The sequence below is a fragment of the Oncorhynchus clarkii genome, chromosome 4 (genome assembly GCF_045791955.1).
Source record: "Oncorhynchus clarkii lewisi isolate Uvic-CL-2024 chromosome 4, UVic_Ocla_1.0, whole genome shotgun sequence".
Lineage (NCBI taxonomy): Eukaryota > Metazoa > Chordata > Actinopteri > Salmoniformes > Salmonidae > Oncorhynchus > Oncorhynchus clarkii.
Window position 1 is genome coordinate 24,147,248 of NC_092150.1, and position 23,957 is coordinate 24,171,204.

The following is a 23,957-nucleotide window of genomic DNA, read 5'->3' on the forward strand; positions in this document are numbered from 1 at the left end:
ATGCATCTATTCTTCTTACTTCTCTGTTGGCAGGCAGACCAGTGTTAATCCAGCCTGCTGCTGAGCACCTGGCAGTGCTGTTGCTGCCTCCTCCTCTCCTCCATACAGCTGGCTGACTCACAGAGAACCTGACTGTCAGCTCCTCACAATCCTCACAATGTCCATCTAGCCAGCCATGGAGAGGAGAGGGGCAAGAGACTGTTGTCCACAGTAGCTGAGGACAGTAGCAGGAGACAGGCCATAACCCTGAAAGCTGGAGGGAAAGCTGGAGGAGAGGCAAGTCTGGGTGTGCTGGGGATGTGTGGGAAGAGCAGGAGGCTGATTCTACAAAAAAGGGCACTTTACTACAAGCTTGCCAAGGAACCCCTGGTGATTGCAGGTTTAAATGTGCCACAGGGATGAGCGAACGTTGCACATTTCTCTAATTTTGTGCGTGGGCACTGGATTTATTTTGGCTGTGTGGAAAAATGAGGTAGAGAATGAGGGAGCCTAAATCTCCTCAGTGGAGAGGGGGGAGGAGGGGGGGAGATCAATGCAAACAGAGCTGGCAGCTGGAGTTGCTGCCTGGAGGGTCACACAGGGACACACACCCCTTATCTTCTGAGCATTAAATAACTAAATAAACAAAAGCTACAATACAGTAACACTTGTGACTTTCTGCTGTGATTAAATCCTTCCTGGCCTGCTCTAATGGGAGCACTGCGCAAACTATATTCAACCAGGATTTAAAGAAAACTCCTGTCCTCTTACATGTGCTAGAGAACAACCTACCATGATTCTCTCTGTCAGGGCCCTCCTCCACAACCACACCCTACTGTACCTCCATCCCCTCAGACACAAAGAGCAGCTGCAAGAAGACCATTGACACTGCACTCAGAGAGAAAGAGAGATAGGGGGGATAGAGAGAGGTATCCACGGCAACAGGCTCCTCTCAGCCAAAAGTCAGCGCTCACATTTAATTGGCGGCAGTCAGAGCTATCGCGACTCCCCACATGTTGCAACAGCCCTCCTGACAATCAATACCAAGTCCTGCCTTATTCATTTAATTTGTGTGTAAAATCTCTTCTTCACTCAGTCAACAGTAATTTACACAAAACCATGTGTGTTTATATCATCCAATGTGAGAAGTGTGATTTCTCCAGGAATAGGTGTATCTACAGTATCGTCTTATAATTGGCCTCTATTGAAGAGGTATGGGGCTGCGGAGAAACTTCTAGGTTTTTTATCCCAATATATGTATAATTCTGTTTTATCATTCATGAAATGCCTTCTGAGAAAACTGTCATTTATCCACGAAGGGACTTTGTAATGAGGGCTCGTGGGGACGTATGAGTCACATTGACAAGTTTGCGCTGACTCCCGCTCTAAAACAGGTTAAAAATAGCAGTGGAGATGGAATGTGATACAGGGTGCATCTGTGCATCTGTGCACACGTTCTTAGATTGGCTTCAAATCTTATTACACACATGGGGTAAAATAATGAATCGCTGTGGCTGAGTCAGGGTTCTCTTTCAATTACTCCTTTCAATATCTCACATGTGGGATTCACCTGAATCTCAGAAGCTCGAAAAACTAATCGCACACATCTGTCAGAGACAGACAGGTCGAGTTGCAAATTAGGTGAGCCTCTCCCCTCATGATAAGGAGCCACACACCTGCACTCTGCAAGGGGAGACCCCTCTCTCGTCAATGGTTATCACATTGGATTATGGAAGCTATTATATTGGCCTATAATAGCAAGGGGTTGCAGACTCTGGAGGGTCTGAGGGCTCCATCCACCAGAGTTATGGTTACCTCTTGTACACTGATCAAGGGCATCTCCTTATAGGAGATTTGCGATGTCGTAAGTACCAGGATTTTTTAGCCCAAATCCTGGTTGCCTCTGCCAGGAGGCTGACATTTGGTCTCAAGTAGATCTTCCAGCAAGCCAATAATCCCAAGCACTAATCAAAATCCACAAAGAAATTGTTAATTGACCCAAAAAAACTACATTTTGCCAATCTCATAGAAAATTTTAGAAAAAGGTTCAGTATTGGTATCCTTGCTAGGGGAGCGTGCTAGAGTATTGAAAACAGGGGTCTCAATAATTACCCCATTTTTTTTGCATACAATAATAGCTCAGTATTTCTATTATTTATTGAATACAGTTATTTTGCATATATTTATGAAGGATGCCAATAATTGTGGACCTCACTGTGTATATTACATACAGGATGATTTTAAACAAGCATGAGGAAAAGCCAAATAGTGCTTGTAGATGGATTATAATAGTAAACAAAGACATTCAAACACAACAGGTGGCCATTTTTAAAACTGTTTAAGTACATTTCTGGTTGAACAAATATTGACATTCTCTTATGAATGAATGTCAGGGTTACATTCATTCATAAGAGAATGGATTGATGGAAGGCAACTTGTTGAGATAATTAGATCTAGAATAGCAAGGCTGTCTTTAGAAATGAGCTAACATCATTTCGAATGATCGCAATAAAATTACACACAGATCAACCAAGAATACTGGAACCAGGAGTAAATGTTGGGATATGCCAATGCCAGATCCGTTGTGCCATCTGAAATTGAATGAAGCTGATTTGCCACTCCTGCTGTTGGGGGGAGGGTGGGGGCTCTAGAGGGTGGAGTCAGTCAGCACCTTATCCTTCAGACCTGCTCTGCCATGGAAAGGATCCATTATTAAAGAAGTACCTATACCCCGGGGCACTTCCTGTAGCAGCCTCCCAGTGTTCATCAGACAGGGAGAGCAGGAGCTCTTCCTCCCCAGGCTCCCTGCACCAGAGTGGGCAACGTGTTTCCTTAGGCCTGCCTGGCTCCTCCACCCAGCCCCTGCCAGTCTCCACATCGACCCCTGACACACCTGCTGCTCCTGCATCATGCCAGTCACGGATGCCTTGAAATAAACCCCTCATTGATCACTGCTTTTAATTGAGCAGTAGAAAAAAAGAGCTGCTTATACCAGGAAGCATGCTGTTCTGCACACAACTATGACCTTTTAATAAGGGAAACGGGAAACCTAGAAAGTTGCACATCTGAATGCATTCAACTGAAACGTGTCTTCAGCATTTAACCCAAACCCTCTGAATGAGAGAGGTGCAGTGGGCTGTCATGCATAGAGAGCGTATTGTGTGTTGTGCGCGTGTGTGTGTGTGTGTGTGTGTGTGTGTGTGTGTGTGTGTGTGTGTGTGTGTGTGTGTGTGTGTGTGTGTGTGTGTGTTTTACGAAGTTCACGGTGGTTAATTTACCAGAGCTCTCTAAATGCTAAAGCTCAAGCTTATGAACAGCAGCCTGTGCTGCGTCACATCATGACAGGAAATTACTCTGAATGAGACCATCAGTTCCAGTTCTAATCACTTTATACTACATGATACAGCAGACTGATCAGACGTCATTAGACATAATGATTGTTCATTAATTTCACAAAGTTAATTAGATGAAATGAGACACTCCCTACACAATGCCACATTAACCTTGGGGTTAGTTCATGCACTTTCCACCCAACAAAACAGAAAGATAGCCACAAACTGCCGAGAATCAGTCAGGAACTGCATAGACAACGATATGTTTGCAAGGAACCGAACAATAGATGGATTGAGGTTTGGAACTCTCTTTCTTATTGGTCTATTAACTCATTTAACATCTGGTGATGTCACCAGGCAGGCTAAAACTACATCACACCTAAACAGGCTCAAATTTCAGGTATTTTCAAACAGCTCTTACACTGTAAGGGCATTATCATAACTTTCACAATTTCACAGATTTATTCCAACCTCATAGTGCGGAAGTATAAAGTAACAGTCAAGCGTTTGGACACACCTACTCATTCAAGGGTTTTTCTTTATTTATTTTTTTACAATTTTCTACATTGTAGAATAATAGTGAAGACATGAAAACTATGAAATAACACATATGGAATCATGTAGTAACCAAAGAAGTGTTAAACAAATCCAAATAATTTTTTACATTTGAGATTCTTCAAAGTAGCCTTGATGACAGTTTTGCAGACTCTTGGCATTCTCTCAACCAGCTTCACCTGGAATGCTCTTCCAACAGTCTTGAAGGAGTTCTCACATATGCTGAACATTTGTTGGCTGCTTTTCCTTTACTCTGCGGTCCAACTCATCCCAAACCATCTCAACTGCTTTGAAGTTGGGTGATTGTGGAGGCCAGGTCATCTGATGCAGCACTCCATCACTCTCCTTCTTGGTCAAATAGACCTTGCGCAGCCTGGAGGTGTGTTTTGGGTCATTGTCCTGTTGAAAAACAAATTATAGTCCCACTAAGTGCAAACCAGATGGATGGCATATCGCTGCAGAATGCTGTGGTAGCCATGCTGGTTAAATGTGCCTTGAATTCTAAATAAATCAGACAGTATCACCAGAAAAGCACCCCCACACCATCACACCTCTTCCTCCATGCTTCACAGTGGGAACTACATATATTTTTTTTTACCTTTATTAAACTAGGCAAGTGAGTTAAGAACAAATTCTTATTTTCAATGACAGCCTAGGAACAGTGGGTTAATTAACTGCCTTGTTCAGGGGCAGAACAACAGATTTGACCTTGTCAGCTCGGAGATTCGATCTTACAACCTTTCGGTTACTAGTCACTCTAACAACTAGGCTATGCGGACATCATCCGTTCACCTACTCTGCATCTCACAAAGACACAGCGGTTGGAACCAAAAATGGTTCTACTCATCAGACCAAATGACAGATTTCAACCGGTCTAAAATCCATTCCTTGTGTTTCTTGGCCCCATCAAGTCTCTTCTTATTATTGGTGTCCTTTAGTAGTGTTTCTTTGCAGCAATTCGACCATGAAGGCCTGATTCACAGTCTCCTCTGAACAGTTGATGTTGAGATGTGTCTGTTACTTGAACTCTGTAAAGCATTTAGTTGGGCTGCAATCTGAGGTGCAGTTAACTCTAATGAATGTATCCTCTGCAGCGGAGGTAACTCTGTGTCTTCCTTTCCTGTGGCGGTCCTCATGAGAGCAAGTTTCATCATAGTGCGAGATGGTTTGTGCGACTGCACTTGAAGAAACTTTCTTCAAAGTTCTTCATGTCTTAAAGTAATGATGGATTGTCGTTTCTCTTTGGTTATTTGAGCTGTTCTTGCCATAATATGGACTTCGTCTTTTACCAAATAGGGCTATCCTCTGTATTCCACCCCTACCTTGTCACAACACAACTGATTAGCTCAAACGCATTAAGAAGGAAAGAAAATCCACAAATTAACTTTTAACAAGGCACACCTGTTAATTGAAATGCATTCCAGGTGACTAACTCATCAAGCTGGTTGAGAGAATGCCAAGAGTGTGCAAAGCTGTCATCAAGGCAAAGGGTGGCTACTTTGAAGAATCTCAAATCTCAAATATTTTTTAGATTTGTTGAACACTTTATTGGTTACTACATGATTCCATATGTGTTATTTCATAGTGTTGATGTCTTCACTATTATTCTACAATGTAGAAAATAGTAAAAATAAAGAAAAACCATAGAATGACTTTGACTGGTACTGTATATAAAACACAGAAAAATCACACTTTTGACTGCACTGGGCCTTTAAAATTATAGTGTAAGGACTATTATGTTATAATAGTATATCAGAAAGCCATTCAGCTGGGCAGGACAGTAATAACACACGTGGGACACCTGGTGTAGGCCTACTGTAGATAAACAATAGCTGACCAACATAAGGGCATTGTGTTGCTTACTTTAAGAGAAAGGCAATCCATTTGCTTTGGTGTAGTGCCAAGTCATTTCAGGGCTATTAGTGACCCTCTCAGCTTTCCATCCCTCCATCTACTCTCCATCTCCTCTCCTCCGTGACGTGAAAATGTGGTGATATGCCTCAAATCTACAGCCAGTGATCATTATGGTCGGCAACACCTGCATCTTGTTGACAGAAAGTCATTAGCTGCATGGAGGAAAATGGAGATCTACGTGTCTAATTCAGTTTCCACTGACTGACATGCGAGTCACACTCTCCCACTGAGTCAAAGGCAAAGACAATCTTGCATGTGAATTAAGCAATAAGGCCCGAAGGGGTGTGGTATATGACCAATATACCACGGCTAAGGGCTGTTCTTATGCACAATGCAATGCGGATTACTAGGACACAACTCTTTGCTGTGGTATTTTATCACAAATCCCAAAGAGGTGCCTTATTGCTATTATAAACTGGTTTCAGCATTCAGGGCTCGAACCACCCAGTTTCTAACAATATATAATATACAGTACTGGAGTTTTTTAAAGATAACACACATTCTTTTGTTTTTTTTGACCATCATACAAATAACATCCATTGCTTGTCTGATGCAGATTCCCCTATGATATCCTGAATAATACTTAGACCATATTACATTTTCATAGTCAAATCAACCAATGAAAAAGGTGGCATTAAATTATATTCAAGAGTCCCCTCAGATACTGATCCAATTTAGGAAAATCAATTCAACAATGTGAATTAACCATACATTGATGGAAACACCAGAGAGAGGGGTGTGTAAGAAGGCCAAAAGCTATACTGTTAACATAACATGTAGAAAAACACGGAATCTGAAATTCGCTGATAAAATAGATCTATACCTACAGCATTGCAATGCTACAAGAAAACCATTACCATCGAGTAAAACACTGTCCAACTAACCAGGTTTCAGTCTCAAACACTTGATCATGACAGTTGGTCATTTCTGGCAGTCAAGAACAGCTCCATCATCCTGATTCAAAAACATCAGTAGAGACTTGAATCTCAACAGGTTAACAATGTGAATCTAGCACCACAAAGAGATGCCACTGTATTGTTAGTGTTATACTAGCCATATCGCTTGACTCAATGTTTGTAGGCCTTTTAATCAATGACACACAGATGAAGCCCTAAAGTTTTAACCATTTGGAAATCGTTGCATGGACAGCACTTTCACTCAGTGGGAAACGTGATCAATGGTTTAAAACATGTCTGCTTTTACTTTGAGTGGATTGTCAGTGGTCAGTGAAGTGAACCTCAGTGTGTGTGTGTGTGTGTGTGTGTGTGTGTGTGTGTGTGTGTGTGTGTGTGTGTGTGTGTGTGTGTGTGTGTGTGTGTGTGTGTGTGTGTGTGTGTGTGTGTGTGTGTGTGTGTGTGTGTGTGTGTGTGTGTGTGGGTTAATAAATGTTGGAAATCAATTTGTTAAAAGATGGAACTAGGCAGATAAATCAAATCATTGGCTTTGTGGAATAAAATCCCTACCCTCCTATAAATACCAGTTATACAACTGGTGCTGGTGCTGTCCCTGGTGCTGAATTATACTGTTCTTCATGATGATAAGAAAAACATTCATATGATAGACAATTCTATATAGATAAGAACTTTCGTTGAAAGTGTGTGTGTGTGTGTGTGTGTTTACACTTAACCAAAAGGATATGGCCACTCTATGACCTTCTTTGCGTACTTCCGAACAATGTTGTCCTCCCCGAAAATGAAGAGTGATCTATTGACGGTGAAACAGTTCTGTCTGACAGGGATGGGGTTGTACAGGGCCATGGTGCGAGCTCTCTGCGCTTTGGTCTGTTTAAAGGCTGGGGAAACTCCACCACCTGTAGATACAGGCGCTCCCTCCCGGGTCCTGTTGCGCTTGGAGCCCCCATCCCCGGAGCCCAACATGGCGGGAACGTTGTCTCCGAACCGGGACATTCTGCGAAGAGCAAGAAAAACAGGAGAGAGGGGAGAGGGTTAGCCCCTGGGAAGCAGGGTGGGGTAGAGCAAGTAATTTGATCGGGAATAAAATACTCGTTTTAGTCCATCGTGATGTCCTTAGCCAAGGCAACAAGTGATGATAAATATTCCTATCCGCATGTTCACAAATAAATATTCCTCAGTTTTGAAGTTCACAGTTTGAATTCAAGCCTTTACTTCTTTGACCGTGGGCTTTCTACTTCTTGTGAATAAATCAAAGTCGACGCATGTCTTCAACGAATGGGTAGGTTACAAAGAAACACATCAATTGTCCAAGAGACCGCATTCAAACCTATTAAGCAAAATATATATATATATAATTCGAGACTCAAAATGTCAAATCAAGGCTAAACATATTTCCTTAAACAAATCTCCATAAGATCCGTTGTGGAGGGGCGGTGCATCCAGACACCACCGAAACTGTTCTCAGCACAAAAGCCACCATAAGACACGTCTCCCGAAGGTTTGTCCACATGACAGAAAAGAACAAGAGCATTTTGTACGGTCCATCGATAAACCGAAATCCGAGCTTCTAATTACACCACCTGTCCTCACTCTCTCATCTTCTCTTGCACATCTGCCATAAACATATTCCCACCGCAACAAAACAAATAAAGCACTGCGCAAACTTTTTTCCTTTTCAAAAATCTTGCTTGCTTTTTGCTACCACACGGACCACACCACGTCTCAAGCCTTCGATGCGCAACAAGCTACACGGGTAGTCACAAAGGTACAAGCACTATGTTTGTGCTGTCTTTTCAGCAGACTTATCCGCAATGAGGTGGCACCTGTTATGCGAAGCGAGGCTCCACATTACGCACAGAAAACGCGTCTCCATGTTTTGCCCTATGTTTGCCTTTATCTTTAGTCCTTACATTTCAGATAGGCTATGTGCCTCAAATTCAATACCATGAGATAAAGAAAATATCTATTTCATATAGCCATGGTGATAATTCAAAAGTTTAGTCATCATTTTTATACTAGCTGCCCTAAAAGTAAGCCTCCAACCTAGTAATGAAAGTACTTGAATCCAAGTAAAAAGACAAAATCCATATAGATAAATAGGTCAGTATTATCAAGATAACATATTTCATGAATAATGTGGAATCTGTTCAGCACCAAAATGTAGAGTAAACACATGTTAGAAATTCATTACATAGGAGGCATGAGACATTTTAAGAGTAGGTTCTATTTTTAGCAGTTCTCCACTATGAGACAGTCTGTATGGAGATAAAAGGTAATTGCTGGGTAAAAGTCACTGTTTTAGGGCATGATCTCCTAGTGAGTGGGCGTATTGCTGCTGTGTGTTCTGAACAGGAAATGGATATGTGGAGTGAGCACAAGACAGAGGAAACTGCTAGCCTACTTCATCGAAACACTGGCAGATTCCCCAGTTCCAAAACGACTCAAGTATCTCACATTAAATGTGGATACAACATCTGTAAAACATTTTATAAATGTGGAGTAAACTTGCAGTTTTATACCAAAACTAACATAGAAACTCAAATTGAGAGCCAAGAAAAAACCTTCAAAGATTTCACACTGAGGAGGGAAAGATATTAATACTTGCTAGACTAACCACAGCCCACAGAAAACTGTGTGCTCGGAGTGTGAAATCATTAGCCATAGTCATATAATTTCTGAAACTGAGAGATTAAAATGATTATGATGTGGGTAGAAAGGATAGGTGCTAATAAGGATCTATTGCTGAGTTAAACTAGCAGTGAAACCAATAGGCCCTGGTAGTATGAATGATTATAGAGCGGGCAGTGATCCAGTATCATCTCGAGGTCATTAGATAGACAGCTGCACTGCATGGAAGGCCAAAATAGAACAAGGGGGAAATCATGCTTTACTTTGTCCAAGGTGAAGAGACATTACAAAGCTTGATTTAAAGTTCTGTAAGCCCAAAAAACACAAGACAAACGTATATTATATAGAGACAATAAAGGTTATCCATGTAGACGTGTACAGTGTCCATTAAATGAGTAGTGCAAAGGCAAAACAAGAGAGAGAAGGTGTGTTTAATGTTTCAGATTAAAGATTATACAAACAATTAAATTGATAGAACCTATAATCTATCTGAAATATTAAAGCTGATTTAACCCCCAAAGAAATATGTGTGTTATCGGTTCTATGTGATTTGTTTTCAATATTGGTCCTGACATCTCCATTAGTACAAGAGGAAAGGATCACAGACCTAGAGAACAAATTAACTGACATGAGACTCTTCAGAGAATAGCTGCTATTTCTGGAAGCACCTATCGGCATTGAGGTTTTAAAGGAGCTGCTCGGCTCTTGTCTGAAACCTGATTATGAGACTGATGTTTGTCTAGATTAGTCTTGAACTAAACAAGTCTCTGTTGGGGACTCCTAAAGATTGTGTTGAATGATGCAGACAGGCTCCATGAATAGAACAGAATAGACCTGCTGTGTAAATAAGGTATTCTCTGCAGAGAGCCCCTCTAACCACAGAGCCATCCTAACACAAAGGCCCCAGCCTCCCCAAGCTGCCAGAGCTTTCTCTCAAAAGCCAATAATTATTAATTTTTTTAAACTCCAAAGGACGTCTCTGTAGAAACAAAAGTGCACCAGGGTGGGGAACAAGTAAACACAAGGACTCACTGTGTGTGCATGCGTGTGTGTGTGCCGCAAGCGTGCCTATGAGCATGTGTGCTTGTGTATGACATGTCAACACATTTTCATAATGTATTGAATGCATGTGATGAAGAGCATGGGAGCTGCTTCAATAACACAACATCGCTAAAAGGTTCTGACACCGGCTTGGACATGTTGTCATGACATGGTGTATTAAAGTAACAAACACTGATCTACAGTGCATTCGGAAAGTATTCAGACCCCTTCACTATTTCCACATTGTGTTACGTTACAGCCTTACTCTAAAATGGATTACATTTTTAAAAATGTCCTCATTAATCTGCACACAATACACCATAATGACAAAGGGAAAACAGGTTTTTAGAAGAAGAAAAAAATAATACTTTATTTACATGAGTATTCAGACCCCTTTGCTATGAGACTCGAAATTGAGCTCAGTTGCATCCTGTTTCCATTGATCATCCTTGATGTTTCTACAACTTCATTGTAGTCCACATGTGGTAAATTCAATTGATTGGATATGATTTGGAAAGGCACACACCTATCTGTATAAGGTCCCACAGTTGACAGTGCATGTCAGAGCAAAAACCAAACAATGAGGTCGAAGGCATTGTTCGTAGAGCTCAGAGACAGGATTGTGTCGAGGCACAGATCTGGGGAAGGGTACCAAAACATTTCTGCAGCATTGAAGGTCCCCAAGAACACAGTGGTCTCAATCATTCAATGGAACCACTACGACTCTTCCTAGTTCTGGCCGCCTGGCCAAAATGAGCCATCATGAAAGGGCCTTGGTCAGGGAGGTGACCAAGAACCCGATGGTCACTGACAGAGCTCCAGAGTTTCTCTGTGGAGATAGGAGAACCTTCCAGAAGGACAACCATCTCTGCAGCACTCCACCAATCAGGCCTTTATGGTAGAGTGGCCAGACGGAAGCCACTCCTCAGGAAAAGGCATGACAGCCCGCTTGGAGTTTGCCCAAGGACCTAAAGGACTCTCAGACTGTGAGAAACAAGATTCTCTGGTCTGATGAAACCATGATTGAACCCCTCGCTTGAATGCAAAGTGTCACATCTGGAGGAAACCTGTCATCATTGCTACGGTGAAGCATGGTGGTGGCAGCATCATGCTGTGGGGATGTTTTTCAGCGACAGCAACTGGGAGACTAGTTGGGATCAAGGGAAAGATGAATGGAGCAAAGTAGAGAGAGATCCTTGATGAAAACCTGCTCCAGAGCATTCAGGACCTCAGACTGGGGTGAAGGTTCACCTTCCAACTTGACAATAACTCTAAGCACACAGCCAAGATAACACAGGAGTGGCTTCGGGACAAGTTTCTGAATATCCTTGAGTGGCCCAGCCAGAGTGGACTTGAACCTGACTGAACATATCTGGAGAGACCTGAAAAAAAGCTGTGTAGTGATGCTCCCCATCCAACCTGATAGAGCTTGAGAGGATCAGCAGAGAAGAATGGGAAAATCTCCCCAAATACAGGTGTGCCAAGCTTGTAGCGTATTACCCAATAAGACTCAAGGCTGTAGTCGCTGCTAAAGGTGCTTCAAAAAAGTAATGATTAAAGGGTCTGAATACTTATGTAAATGTAATATTCGATTATTCAATTTTCTATGAATTTGCAAGAAAATCTAAAATTCTTGTATTTCTGTGGTATTGTGTGTGGGTGGATTGATGAGGGGGAAAAAGTCATCCATTTTAGAATAAGGCTGTAACGTAACAAAATGTTGACAAAAATCAAGGGGTCTGAATACTTTCTAAATGCACGGTATACACTCTCAAAAGCCAAGCAGCTCTGTTTTGTATTTGTATGTATTAAGGATTCCCATTAGTTGTTGCCAAGGCAGCAGCTACTCTTCCTGGGGTCCAACAACATTAAGACAGTTATATGCCGTTTAAAATATTACATGACATTACATTTCATAACACTTTACCCAATACATTAAGTGTTTTCACTCAGGCCACTGCTCCACTATCACATATTTACAATAAATCATCCATGTGTACGTGTGTGTAGAGTGCAGGTTTTATCATGTGTATGTGCATGTGTGTCTGTGTGTGTCTATTCACAGTCCCCGCTGTTCCACCAGTTCGTTCAAACCGATTCTACTGCTTGCATCAGTTACCTTATGTGGAATAGAGTTCCATGGCTCGATGTAGTACTGTGCGCCTCCCATAGTCTGTTCTTGACTTAGGAATTGTGAAGAGACCTCTGGTGACATGTCTTGTGGGGTATGAATGGGTGTCCGAGCTGTGTTCTAGTAGTTTAAACAGACATCTTGATACATTCAGCATGTCAACACTTCTTACAAAAGACAAGTAATGATGAAGTCAATCTCTCCTCCACTTCGAGCCATGAGAGATGTACAGGCATATTATTAATGTTAGCTCTCCTTGTACATTTAAGGGCCAGCCGTGCTGCCCTGTTCTGAGCCATTTTAAATTTCCGAGGTCCCTCTTTGTGGCACCTGTTCAGACCACACGACTGAACAGTAGTCCAGGTGCGACAAAACTAGAGCCTGTAGGACCTGCCTTGTTGATGGTGTTGTTAAAAAGGCAAGCCAGTGCTTTATTATGGACAAACTTCTCCCCATCTTAGCTACTGTTGAATAAACATGTTTTGATCATAACAGTTAACAATCCAGGGTTACTCTAAGCAGTATAGTCACCTAAACTTGCTCAATTTCCTCATGATGTATTACAAGACGTAGTTGAGGTTTAGGGTTTAGTGAATGATTTGTCCCAAATACAATGCTTTCAGTTTTTGAAATATTTAGGACCAACTTATTCATTGCCACCCATTCTGAAACTAACTGCAGCTCTTTGTTTAGTGTTGCAGTGATTTCACTCGCTGTAGTAGCTGACGTGTATAGTGTTAGACATGCAGAGAGAGAGTGTGCCCCAGACGAGCAGGCCAGTGTCAGGACACCTGATGTTAATCAAACCCGGGTGAATCAAAGTAGAGCGCATCTGTCTCTGCTTCCCTTCGTACGCCCTGTTAATTAAAGCAGCTCGCCAAGGAGTATCAGCTTGAAATCATTACGTAGCTACTGCATAAAGCTGCATCCTTGTCATCTTAACAGTAGTTGCCATAGCGACAGTACACCCTTGTATGTCTGATTTGTCCTCCTACTTGCCAACACTGTGCTTTGTGCACAAAAGACACCTTCTCCTTTTCCCCCAACCTCCACCACAGAGCCTGTTTCTCCCCAAGAGCCACACAATTATATTGTCAAGCACACGTCACAATGCTTCATCCCCCGAAGGATATTATTATCTACTGTTTCATCAGGTATGGTTTAAACTTTAGAGTGTAGTATGACATGTATTTACAGTAGTAGCCTGTGTAAACATAGCTCAATAAACAAAGGAAAGGTAGATATTTGTCTGTCTTATTTTCACCCATTGTCTCTGCCATTTCAGTCACGAATAGCTAGGGAATAACATTGTCACTTTCAGGTAAGGTAGAAAACATGATCATGTGGCCAAAAGGATCCACAGCTTGTATGAGCAGCCCTTGGCACCGAACTTCTATGCTAACTGTTCAAGTGCATGCACTGAAACAATAACTTAGACAGTCACATAATGGAAACTTTAAAGGGGAAATCTGCAGTAAACAGCTGAGGGATGGGGATGGAGAAATGTAATCCCTCTCAAATTCATAAAAACAGCTATGGATGCAAGGACTGACCACCAAAATGATAGTTTTGAGGATTGACAATGACATTGTTTCCAAACATTGGAGTAAAGCTTGTATTTTGGGTTGTGATGGGGTACACCAGTTGAACTAAGCTCATGAGCCATTTATAAGTTACAATATATTCTTCAAGAATCAATGGGTGTATATCAATAATTTCGAAGTCCAGTCAGTGTGTAACTGTACACATTTTAATTCAAGCCAGTTCTTGACACATGACACCTGTGCCTTACTACTCTATTTTCATGCACATTATAGTGATACTGTCTGTCATTATAGTGATACGGTCTGTCATTATAGTGATACTGTCTGTCATTATAGTGATATTGTCTATCATTATTGTGCTGTTAGCACCAAAAGTACAGTGGAGGAAAATTAGAAAGACTCAAAACATCATGATTGTGTAATGAAACCATAAAAAGTAGTGTATCTAACCTGAGTTCTGGTGTTTGGAGGAAGTTTGATTGTAAACCCAATGTAAACCCAATGTAAGTGTCATGATACACTGAAAGTGTTTTAAAACAGAATAGAAGTACTCTGAAACACCCAAAGTGGTTCTTCAATCTGAATAGTTGGTGTTTTTAAGACTGTTGTTTTAAAAACAAAATGTTTTGGTGGTTTCAGTGCATGTAAAAGGCAGCATCAAAACACACAAAATATTTTTGGAGCAGACTGTGTCTCTCATACAATGAAATGGTTAAGACACGCAAATGGTTTATAGCTTAAATATTGATTGATGATAAGGCCCTATGGAAAATATTTTTTTGTGGGATTCCACAGTAATTTCAAATCATCAAATCACATGTTATTTGTCACATGCGCAAGATACAACAGGTGTTACTGTGAAATGCTTACTTACAAGCCCTTAACAAACAATGAAGATTTAAGAAAAATAAGAGTTAAGAAAATATTTAGTAAATAAACTAAAGTTAAAAAAGTAACACTCAATGATAACAATAACGAGGCTATATATACAGGGGTAACCGTACTGAGTCAATGTGTGGGGGTACAGGTTAGTCGAGGTAATTGAGATAATATGTACATGTAAGTAGGGGTAAAGGGACTATGCATAGATAATAAACAGGGAGTAGCAGCAGCAAATAGTCCGGGTAGCCATTTGATTATCTGTTCAGCAGTCTTATGGCTTGGGGGTAGAAGCTGTTTAGGAGCTTTTTGGACCTAGACTTGGTGCTCCGGTACCGCTTGCCGCGTGGTAGCAGAGAGGACAGTCAACAACTAGAGTGGCTGGAGTCTTTGACAATTTCTAGGGCCTTCCTTTGACACTGCCTGGTATAAAGGTCCTAGATGGTATAAAGGTCCAGTGACCTTTATACTGGGCCGTATGCACTACACTCTGTAATGCTTAGCAGTCGGATGCTGAGCAGTTGCCATACCAGCCAGTGATGCAATCAGTCAAGATGCTGGTTGCATCAGGTGTTTGGACCAAGATAATTTGTTGGTGACATGGACACCAAGGAACTAGAAAAAGACAACAAAAAAACATATACATAATAAAAAACAAATGCAAGTCGTTTAAATTATTTGTTAACAAGGCTCAGTTTTTAGAGGACTGCAGGTAACCTAGTGGTTAGAGCGTTGAGCCAATAATTGAAAGGTTGCTGAATCAAATCCCCGAGCTGACAAGGTAAAAATCTGTCATTCTACCCCTGAACAAGGCAGTTAACCAATTGTTCCCCGGTAGGCTGTCATTGTAAATAAGAATTTGTTCTTAATGGACTTGCCTAGTTAAAAAAATAAACATTTTTAGACTTTATGATTATTTTACACAATGTTTGCATGTTTGAAGATAGAAAAGTATACTTCTATATTAGTATTAAGAAGCTTGTTGTGCCATGAGGTGTAATGGATCATGATGAATGGACATGAAAACCTTCAGCCAAAATGACGTTCAGGGATGAGACAACCCATTCCCACATTTCTATCTTTTAATGGTAGAGCTAAATACAGTATCCTGCAATGCTTGCTGTGAAACCGTCAGTTACTTCTGGTGGATTGAGCACTTTGCTCAACAATGCCTGACAAAGTGGTTAAACTGGCAAATGATCAGATACATAAATCCATGAAAATACTAGAGAACAGGGGTCTCCAACAGGACGATCGCAAGCTACCAGTAGCTCACATCCCACCCCATAACTGCCAATTAATTTCCAGCAATTTTGCCCCTGTCTGTCAGCGTTGTGTGCGTATTTGTCCATCACTCTGTGTGTAGCCAGTTGATGTGACAGCCTTCTTGTGGATTGACAGATATACTTTACTGAAAACCTCCTCAATTAAATGTTAACTGCAAAGTAGGTTTACCTGGCAGTAGTATATAATGAGTAAGTATATCGTTTGTATCTATTATTTGTCATTTGCAAACTTTGCTATGAAATTAGCAGAAGCAGCATCTCTAGATCAGCACATTAAAGGCGCTACACGGCTATTGCTACATGGTCAATCCGCCGTCTTCATTGGTCGTGCAGCATTTAATGCAGAAGTAAGTGCATTCATACTTTGTGCGCTTTGCCAAGTAGCGCAGCGCTGTTGTGAATTAAGTTGTCAAGAAAGTGAGTTTGTGTTTATACAGGGCCTCCCGCCCTCACCTACCGGCAACCAATCATGTCAATGCAGAGCTATACAGAGTCCTCCACATTGTACTCGTCACCAAGATGGCATAGCAGTCAGACGTCTTTTGTCCTCGTCTTGTCTTGTACATACTTTTTTATATATATTTTTTCTTTTCCATAAACTCATCTTCAAAACACTCTCCTGCAACCTGCCTCACCAATTTAAATAAAAAAACAGAAAGTATTATTTACCTCAAATCTGTAATCCTCCATAGAAGCTAACCAGAAGCTAGCCAGAAGCTAGACAGAAGCTAGCCAGAAGCTAGCGAGAAGCTAATCCAGAAGCTAGCCAGAAGCTAGCCTGAATCTAGCCAGAAGCTAGCCTGAAGCTAACCAGAAGCTAGCCAGAAGCTAGTTAGCTTCTTTACTGGCTAATCGTTAGTATTCAGCTAACCACGGTTTGTGGTCATCAGCTATCCTTTAGCTCGAAAATCTATCGCCAGTTTTGTACGGCCTGGCTCGGACCGGAACATACCGGACCTATTTTTCTCTCCATGTCCCCGGATTTCTACCGCAAGCTCTGGACATTTATACCTGGATCTCGCAGCTAGCTAGCTGCTATCCGTGTGACTATCGGCTTACGTCGATTCCGGAGCAAACATCAATTATTCCGGAGCTAGCCAGCTGAAGAGTTCCATCAGTCATTCCTGGGCTACAATCACCGGACCCGTTTTACTGCCAACGCGGAGCCCCACCGGGCCTTCACAACTGGACTTCCGACGTTATCTGCCCGAGGGAGTTATCCAGCTGGCTCCTCCGTCGCGACGTTACCTGAACTCCCATCTGCGGTCCGCTAATCGTTAGCTGTCTTATCGGCTGCTATCTGAATAGACCTATCGGACAATTTTTTTCTCTTTTTTTCTTGGGCCTCTATAACTATATCTAATTTTATTTTTATTTTTATTTATTTTTTGCGAATTGGATTGATCCCCTCTACCACACGGAACCCCACTAATCCTACCGACGGAAACGCACAAGGTGGCTAAAAACAGACCTCCATCCTATGCTAGCTTGCTACCGATGGCCCGGTTAGCTGTCTGAATCGCCGTGACCCCAACCAACCTCACTACTCACTGGACCCTTTTGATCACTCGACTAAGCATGCCTCTCCTTAATGTCAATATGCCTTGTCCATTGCTGTTCTGGTTAGTGTTTATTGGCTTATTTCACTGTAGAGCCTCTAGTCCTGCTCACTATACCTTATCCAACCTATTAGTTCCACCACCCACACATGCGATGACATCTCTTGGTTTCAATGATGTTTCTAGAGACAATATCTCTCTCATCTTCACTCAATCCCTAGGTTTACCTCCACCAATTCTCATTGCTTTTAGCCGTACCCTTATCCTACTCCTCCTCTTTTCCTCTGGTTATGTAGAGGTGAATCCAGGCCCTGCAGTGCCTTGCTCCACTCCTATTCCCCAGGCGCTCTCTTTTGATGACTTCTGTAATCGTAATAGCCTTGGTTTCATGCATGTTAACATTAGAAGCCTCCTCCCTAAGTTTGTTTTATTCACTGCTTTAGCACACTCTGCCAACCTGGATGTTCTAGCTGTGTCTGAATCCTGGCTTAGGAAGACCACCATAAATTCTGAAAATTTCATCCCAAACTACAACATTTTCAGACAAGATAGAACTGCCAAAGGGGGCGGTGTTGCAATCTACTGCAAAGATAGCCTGCAGAGTTCTGTCCTACTTTCCAGGTCTGTACCCAAACAATTTGAACTAAAAACAAGTCTCTCACCGTTGCCGCCTGCTATAGACCACCCTCTGCCCCCAGCTGTGCTCTGGACACCATATGTGAACTGATTGCCACCCATCTATCTTCAGAGCTCGTGCTGCTAGGCGACCTAAACTGGAACATGCTTAACACCCCAGCCATCCTACAATCTAAGCTTGATGCCCTCAATCTCACACAAATTATCAATGAACCTACCAGGTACCTCCCCAAAGCTGTAAACACGGGCACCCTCATAGATATCATCCTAACCAACTTGCCCTCTAAATACACCTCTGCTTTCTTCAACCAAGATCTCAGCTATCACTGCCTCATTGCCTGTATCCGTAATGGGTCAGCGGTCAAACGACCTCCACTCATCACTGTCAAACGCTCCCTAAAACACTTCAGCGAGCAGGCCTTTCTAATCGACCTGGCCGGGGTATCCTGGAAGGATATTGATCTAATCCCGTCAGTAGAGGATGCCTGTTTTTTTTTAAATGCCTTCCTAACCATCTTAAATAATCATGCCCCATTCAAGAAATGTAGAACCAGGAACAGATATAGCCCTTGGTTCTCCCCAGACCTGACTGCCCTTAACCAACACAAAAACATCCTATGCATTCTGCATTAGCATCGAACAGCCCCCGTGATATGCAGCTTTTCAGGGAAGCTAGAAACCATTCTACACAGGCAGTTAGAAAAGCCAAGGCTAGCTTTTTCAAAGAAAAAAGAAAAAAAAAGAAATTTGCTTCCTGCAACACTAACTCAAAAAAGTTCTGGGACACTGTAAAGTCCATGGAGAATAAGAACACCTCCTCCCAGCTGCCCACTGCACTGAAGATAGGAAACACTGTCACCACTGATAAATCCACTATAATTGAGAATTTCAAGAAGCATTTTTCTATGGCTGGCCATGCTTTCCACCTGACTACCCCTACCCCGGTCAACAGCACTGCACCCCCCACAGCAACTCGCCCAAGCCTTCCCCATTTCTCCTTCTCCCAAATCCAGTCAGCTGATGTTCTGAAAGAGCTGCAAAATCTGGACCCCTACAAATCAGCCGGGCTAGACAATCTGGACACTTTCTATCTAAAATTATCTGCCGAAATTGTTGCCACCCCTATTACTAGCCTGTTCAACCTCTCTTTCGTGTCATCTGAGATTCCCAAAGATTGGAAAGCAGCTGTGGTCATCCCCCTCTTCAAAGGGGGTGACACTCTTGACCCAAACAGCTACAGACCAAAATCTATCCTACCCTGCCTTTCTAAGGTCTTCGAAAGCCAAGTCAACAAACAGATTACCGACCATTTCGAATCTCACCATACCTTCTCTGCTATGCAATCTGGTTTCAGAGCTAGTCACGGGTTCACCTCAGCCACGCTCAAGGTCCTAAACGATATCTTAACCGCCATCGATAAGAAACATTACTGTGCAGCCATATTCATTGATCTGGCCAAGGCTTTCGACTCTGTCAATCACCACATCCTCATCGGCAGACTCGACAGCCTTGGTTTCTCAAATGATTGCCTCGCCTGGTTCACCAACTGCTTCTCTGATAGAGTTCAGTGTGTCAATTCAGAGTGTCTGCTGTCCGGACCTCTGGCAGTCTCTATGGGGGTGCCACAGGGTTCAATTCTTGGACCGACTCTCTTCTCTGTATACATCAATGATGTTGCTCTTGCTGCTGGTGAGTCTCTGATCCACCTCTATGCAGACGACACCATTCTGTATAGTTCTGGCCCTTCTTTGAACACTGTGTTAACAACCCTCCAGGCAAGCTTCAATGCCATACAACTCTCCTTCCGTGGCCTTCAATTGCTCTTAAATACAAGTAAAACTAAATGCATGCTCTTCAAACGATCGCTGCCTGCACCTGCCCGCCTGTCCAACATCACTACTCTGGACGGCTCTGACTTAGAATACGTGGACAACTACAAATACCTAGGTGTCTGGTTAGACTGTAAACTCTCCTTCCAGACCCACATCAAACATCTCCAATCCAATCCTACTCAGCATTCTTTGTCCTCCAAACACGACGAGTTGAGTTTTGACCAAAAAGTTATATTTTGGTTTCATCTGACCATATGACATTCTCCCAATCTTCTTCTGGATCATCCAAATGCTCTCTAGCAAACTTCAGATGGGCCTGGACATGTACTGGCTTAAGCAGGGGGACACGTCTGGCACTGCAGGATTTGAGTCCCTGGCGGCGTAGTGTGTTACTGATGGTAGGCTTTGATACTTTGGTCCCAGCTCTCTGCAGGTCATTCACTAGGTCCCCCCGTGTGGTAATGGGATTTTTGCTCACCGTTCTTGTGGTCATTTTGACTCCACAGGGTGAGATCTTGCGTGGAGCCCCAGATCGAGGGAGATTATCAGTGGTCTTGTATGTATCTTCAAACCAAGCTGCTTACTTATTGCAGATTCAGTCTTCCCAGCCTGGTGCAGGTCTACAATTTTGTTTCTTGTGTCCTTTGACAGCTCTTTGGTCTTGGCCATAGTGGAGTTTGGAGTATGACTGTTCGAGGTTGTGAACAGGTGTCTTTTATACTGATAACAAGTTCAAACAGGTGCCATTAATACAGGTAACGAGTGGAAGACAGAGGAGCCTCTTAAAGAAGAAGTTACAAGTCTGTGAGAGACAGAAATCTTGCTTGTTTGTAGGTGACCAAATACTTATTTTTCACCATAATTTGCAAATAAATTCATTAAATATCCTACAATGTGATTTTCTGGATTTTTTTTCTATTTTCTTCTGTCATAGTTGAAGTGTACCTCTTGGCTGATTTCTTTTGAATTTTCCCATGATGTCAAGCAAAGAGACACTGAGTTGGAAGGTAGGCCTTGAAATACATCCACAGGTACACCTCAATTTGACTCAAATTATGTCAATTAGCCTATCAGAAGCTTCTAAAGCCATGACATCATTTTCTGGAATTTTCCAAGCTGTTTAAAGGCACAGTCAACTTAGTGTATGTAAACTTCTGACTTGCTGGAATTGTGATACAGTGAATTATTATTAAGTTAAATAATTTGTCTGTAAACAATTGTTGGAAAAATTACTTGTGTCATGCACCATGTAGATGTCCTAATCGACTTGCCAAAACTATAGTTTGTTAACAAGAAATTTGTGGAGTGATGACTCCAACCTAAGTGTATGTAAACTTCCGACTTCAACTGTATATACTGTATTATATACTATCTATCATATCTTAGCCTATGCCACTCTGTCAGTGATCATTCATATATTTATATTTATATATTCCATTCCTTTACTTAGATTTGTGTGTATTATGTTTTAGTTGTGTAATCGTTAGATATTACTGTTGGATTTTGCTGCACTGTCGGAGCTAGAAGCACAAGCATTTCGCTACACTCACAAAAACATCTGCTAACCATGTGTATGTGACCAATACAATTTGATTTGAAATGGTACGCAGCATCATCTGTATATGTGTGCAACAACGTTCAACATTCACCTTCTGCTATCATTTCTGTTAGCCGTCTACACAAAAGTGGTGCGTACACCAAAGTACGCACCACACAGAACGCACTGTAACTGCCTTTGTAACGCAACGCTGCAAGACAAACGCTGAATTCAATTAAAAATGGGTGACCTTCTGGTGTAGGTGGGGTCAGATGTGCAATTAAATGGGAAATGCATTTTTAAAAATCTAAATCTGTTCGTTTTCTTCCAGAACCCCCCAAAAAATGGTCTTCTGATGTGATTTAATCATTGACATGGACTCAGAACATGCAATTTCATTGTTTCTCTATGAACAATTGCAGAGTGAAACAACTAAAAATAATCTGCGAAAATATAAAACATAATTTGGAGAAACAACTGATTTTATATTGCCTCCGAGTTGTTTTTGAACCATTATTTTACAAGGTATTAACAGAAAAAACAGTGCACTACTTTCTCTTTTACACTAAGGAACTGGGGAAGAGTTGCAGAGAAGAGTAGAAGAGAAGAATTTGCCTAACTGAAATCTAGAAAAAAATTAGTAGCTCACAGCATGTTTCATTTTTTTTAAGTAGCTCTCATGCTAGAAACGGTTGGAGACCCCTGCTCTAGAAGAAGTGATCTAATTCTGCACTAAAAAGGATATACCATAATACTATTCAGAAGCTTGAGAGAGAGAAAACGACACCAAAAGAGAAGGTATGTAATTCTGGTTTCCAACATTTAAAAAATAACTTGTTTTCAAACTTTTCAAATAGTGCTCCCAGTCCCTGTCAAGGTGTTGCACAACCCTTGATTAAGTGGTGTAACAACACAGTGTCATGTCTCAAAACAGGATGATGTGTTTCAATACTCCATCAAAGATAAGGTTGTCTACTTTGCGTTGGTGGCAGCTCAGCTTTCGTTTTGGTGTTACAAAGCACTTCATTTTAACAGTTTAGATTGCATGACGCAACATCTGGCAACCAAGCCATTGATACACTGCTCAAAAAAATAAAGGGAACACTTAAACAACACAATGTAACTCCAAGTCAATCACACTTCTGTGAAATCAAACTGTCCACTTAGGAAGCAACACTGATTGACAATAAATTTCACATGCTGTTGTGCAAATGGAATAGACAACAGGTGGAAATTATAGGAAATTAGCAAGACACCCCCAATAAAGGAGTGGTTCTGCAGGTGGTGACCACAGATCACTTCTCAGTTCCTATACTTCCTGGCTGATGTTTTGGTCACTTTTGAATTCTGGCGGTGCTTTCACTCTAGTGGTAGCATGAGACGGAGTCTACAACCCACACAAGTGGCTCAGGTAGTGCAGCTCATCCAGGATGGCACATCAATGCGAGCTGCGGCAAGAAGGTTTGCTGTGTCTGTCAGCGTAGTGTCCAGAGCATGGAGGAGCTACCAGGAGACAGGCCAGTACATCAGGAGATGTGGAGGAGGCCGTAGGAAGGCAACAACCCAGCAGCAGGACCGCTACCTCTGCCTTTGTGCAAGGAGGAGCAGGAGGAGCACTGCCAGAGCCCTGCAAAATGACCTCCAGCAGGCCACAAATGTGCATGTGTCTGCTCAAACGGTCAGAAACAGACTCCATGAGGGTGGTATGAGGGCCCGACGTCCACAGGTGGGGGTTGGGCTTACAGCCCAACACCGTGCAGGACGTTTGACATTTGCCAGAGAATACCAAGATTGGCAAATTTGCCACTGGCGCCCTGTGCTCTTCACAGATGAAAGCAGGTTCACACTGAGCACATGTGACAGATGTGACAGTCTGGAAACGCCGTGGAGAACGTTCTGCTGCCTGCAACATCCTCCAGCATGACCGGTTTGGCAGTGGGTCAGTCATGGTGTGGGGTGGCATTTCTTTGGGGGGCCGCACAGCCCTCCATGTGCTCGCCAGAGGTAGCCTGACTGCCATTAGGTACTGAGATGAGACCGTCCGCCACCTCATCAGGAGAATGCCCAGGCGCTGTAGGGAGGTCATACAGGCACGTGGTGGCCACACACACTACTGAGCCTCATTTTGACTTGTTTTAAGGACATTACATCAAAGTTGGATCAGCCTGTAGTGTGGTTTTCCACTTTAAT

The 23,957-nt window shown here is 42.3% G+C and overlaps 1 protein-coding gene across 1 annotated transcript in view; it reads right to left on the minus strand.

Annotated features, from left to right (window-relative positions):
- The window catches only part of LOC139407631 (voltage-dependent R-type calcium channel subunit alpha-1E-like), a 138,791-nt gene that overhangs the window by 92,829 nt on the left and 22,005 nt on the right, over window positions 1–23,957 (minus strand). Inside the window, exon 2 of the mRNA XM_071151463.1 lies at window positions 7,419–7,688. Within this exon, the coding sequence (XP_071007564.1) occupies window positions 7,419–7,688 (270 nt within the window). The remainder of the gene's footprint in view (window positions 1–7,418; window positions 7,689–23,957) is intronic.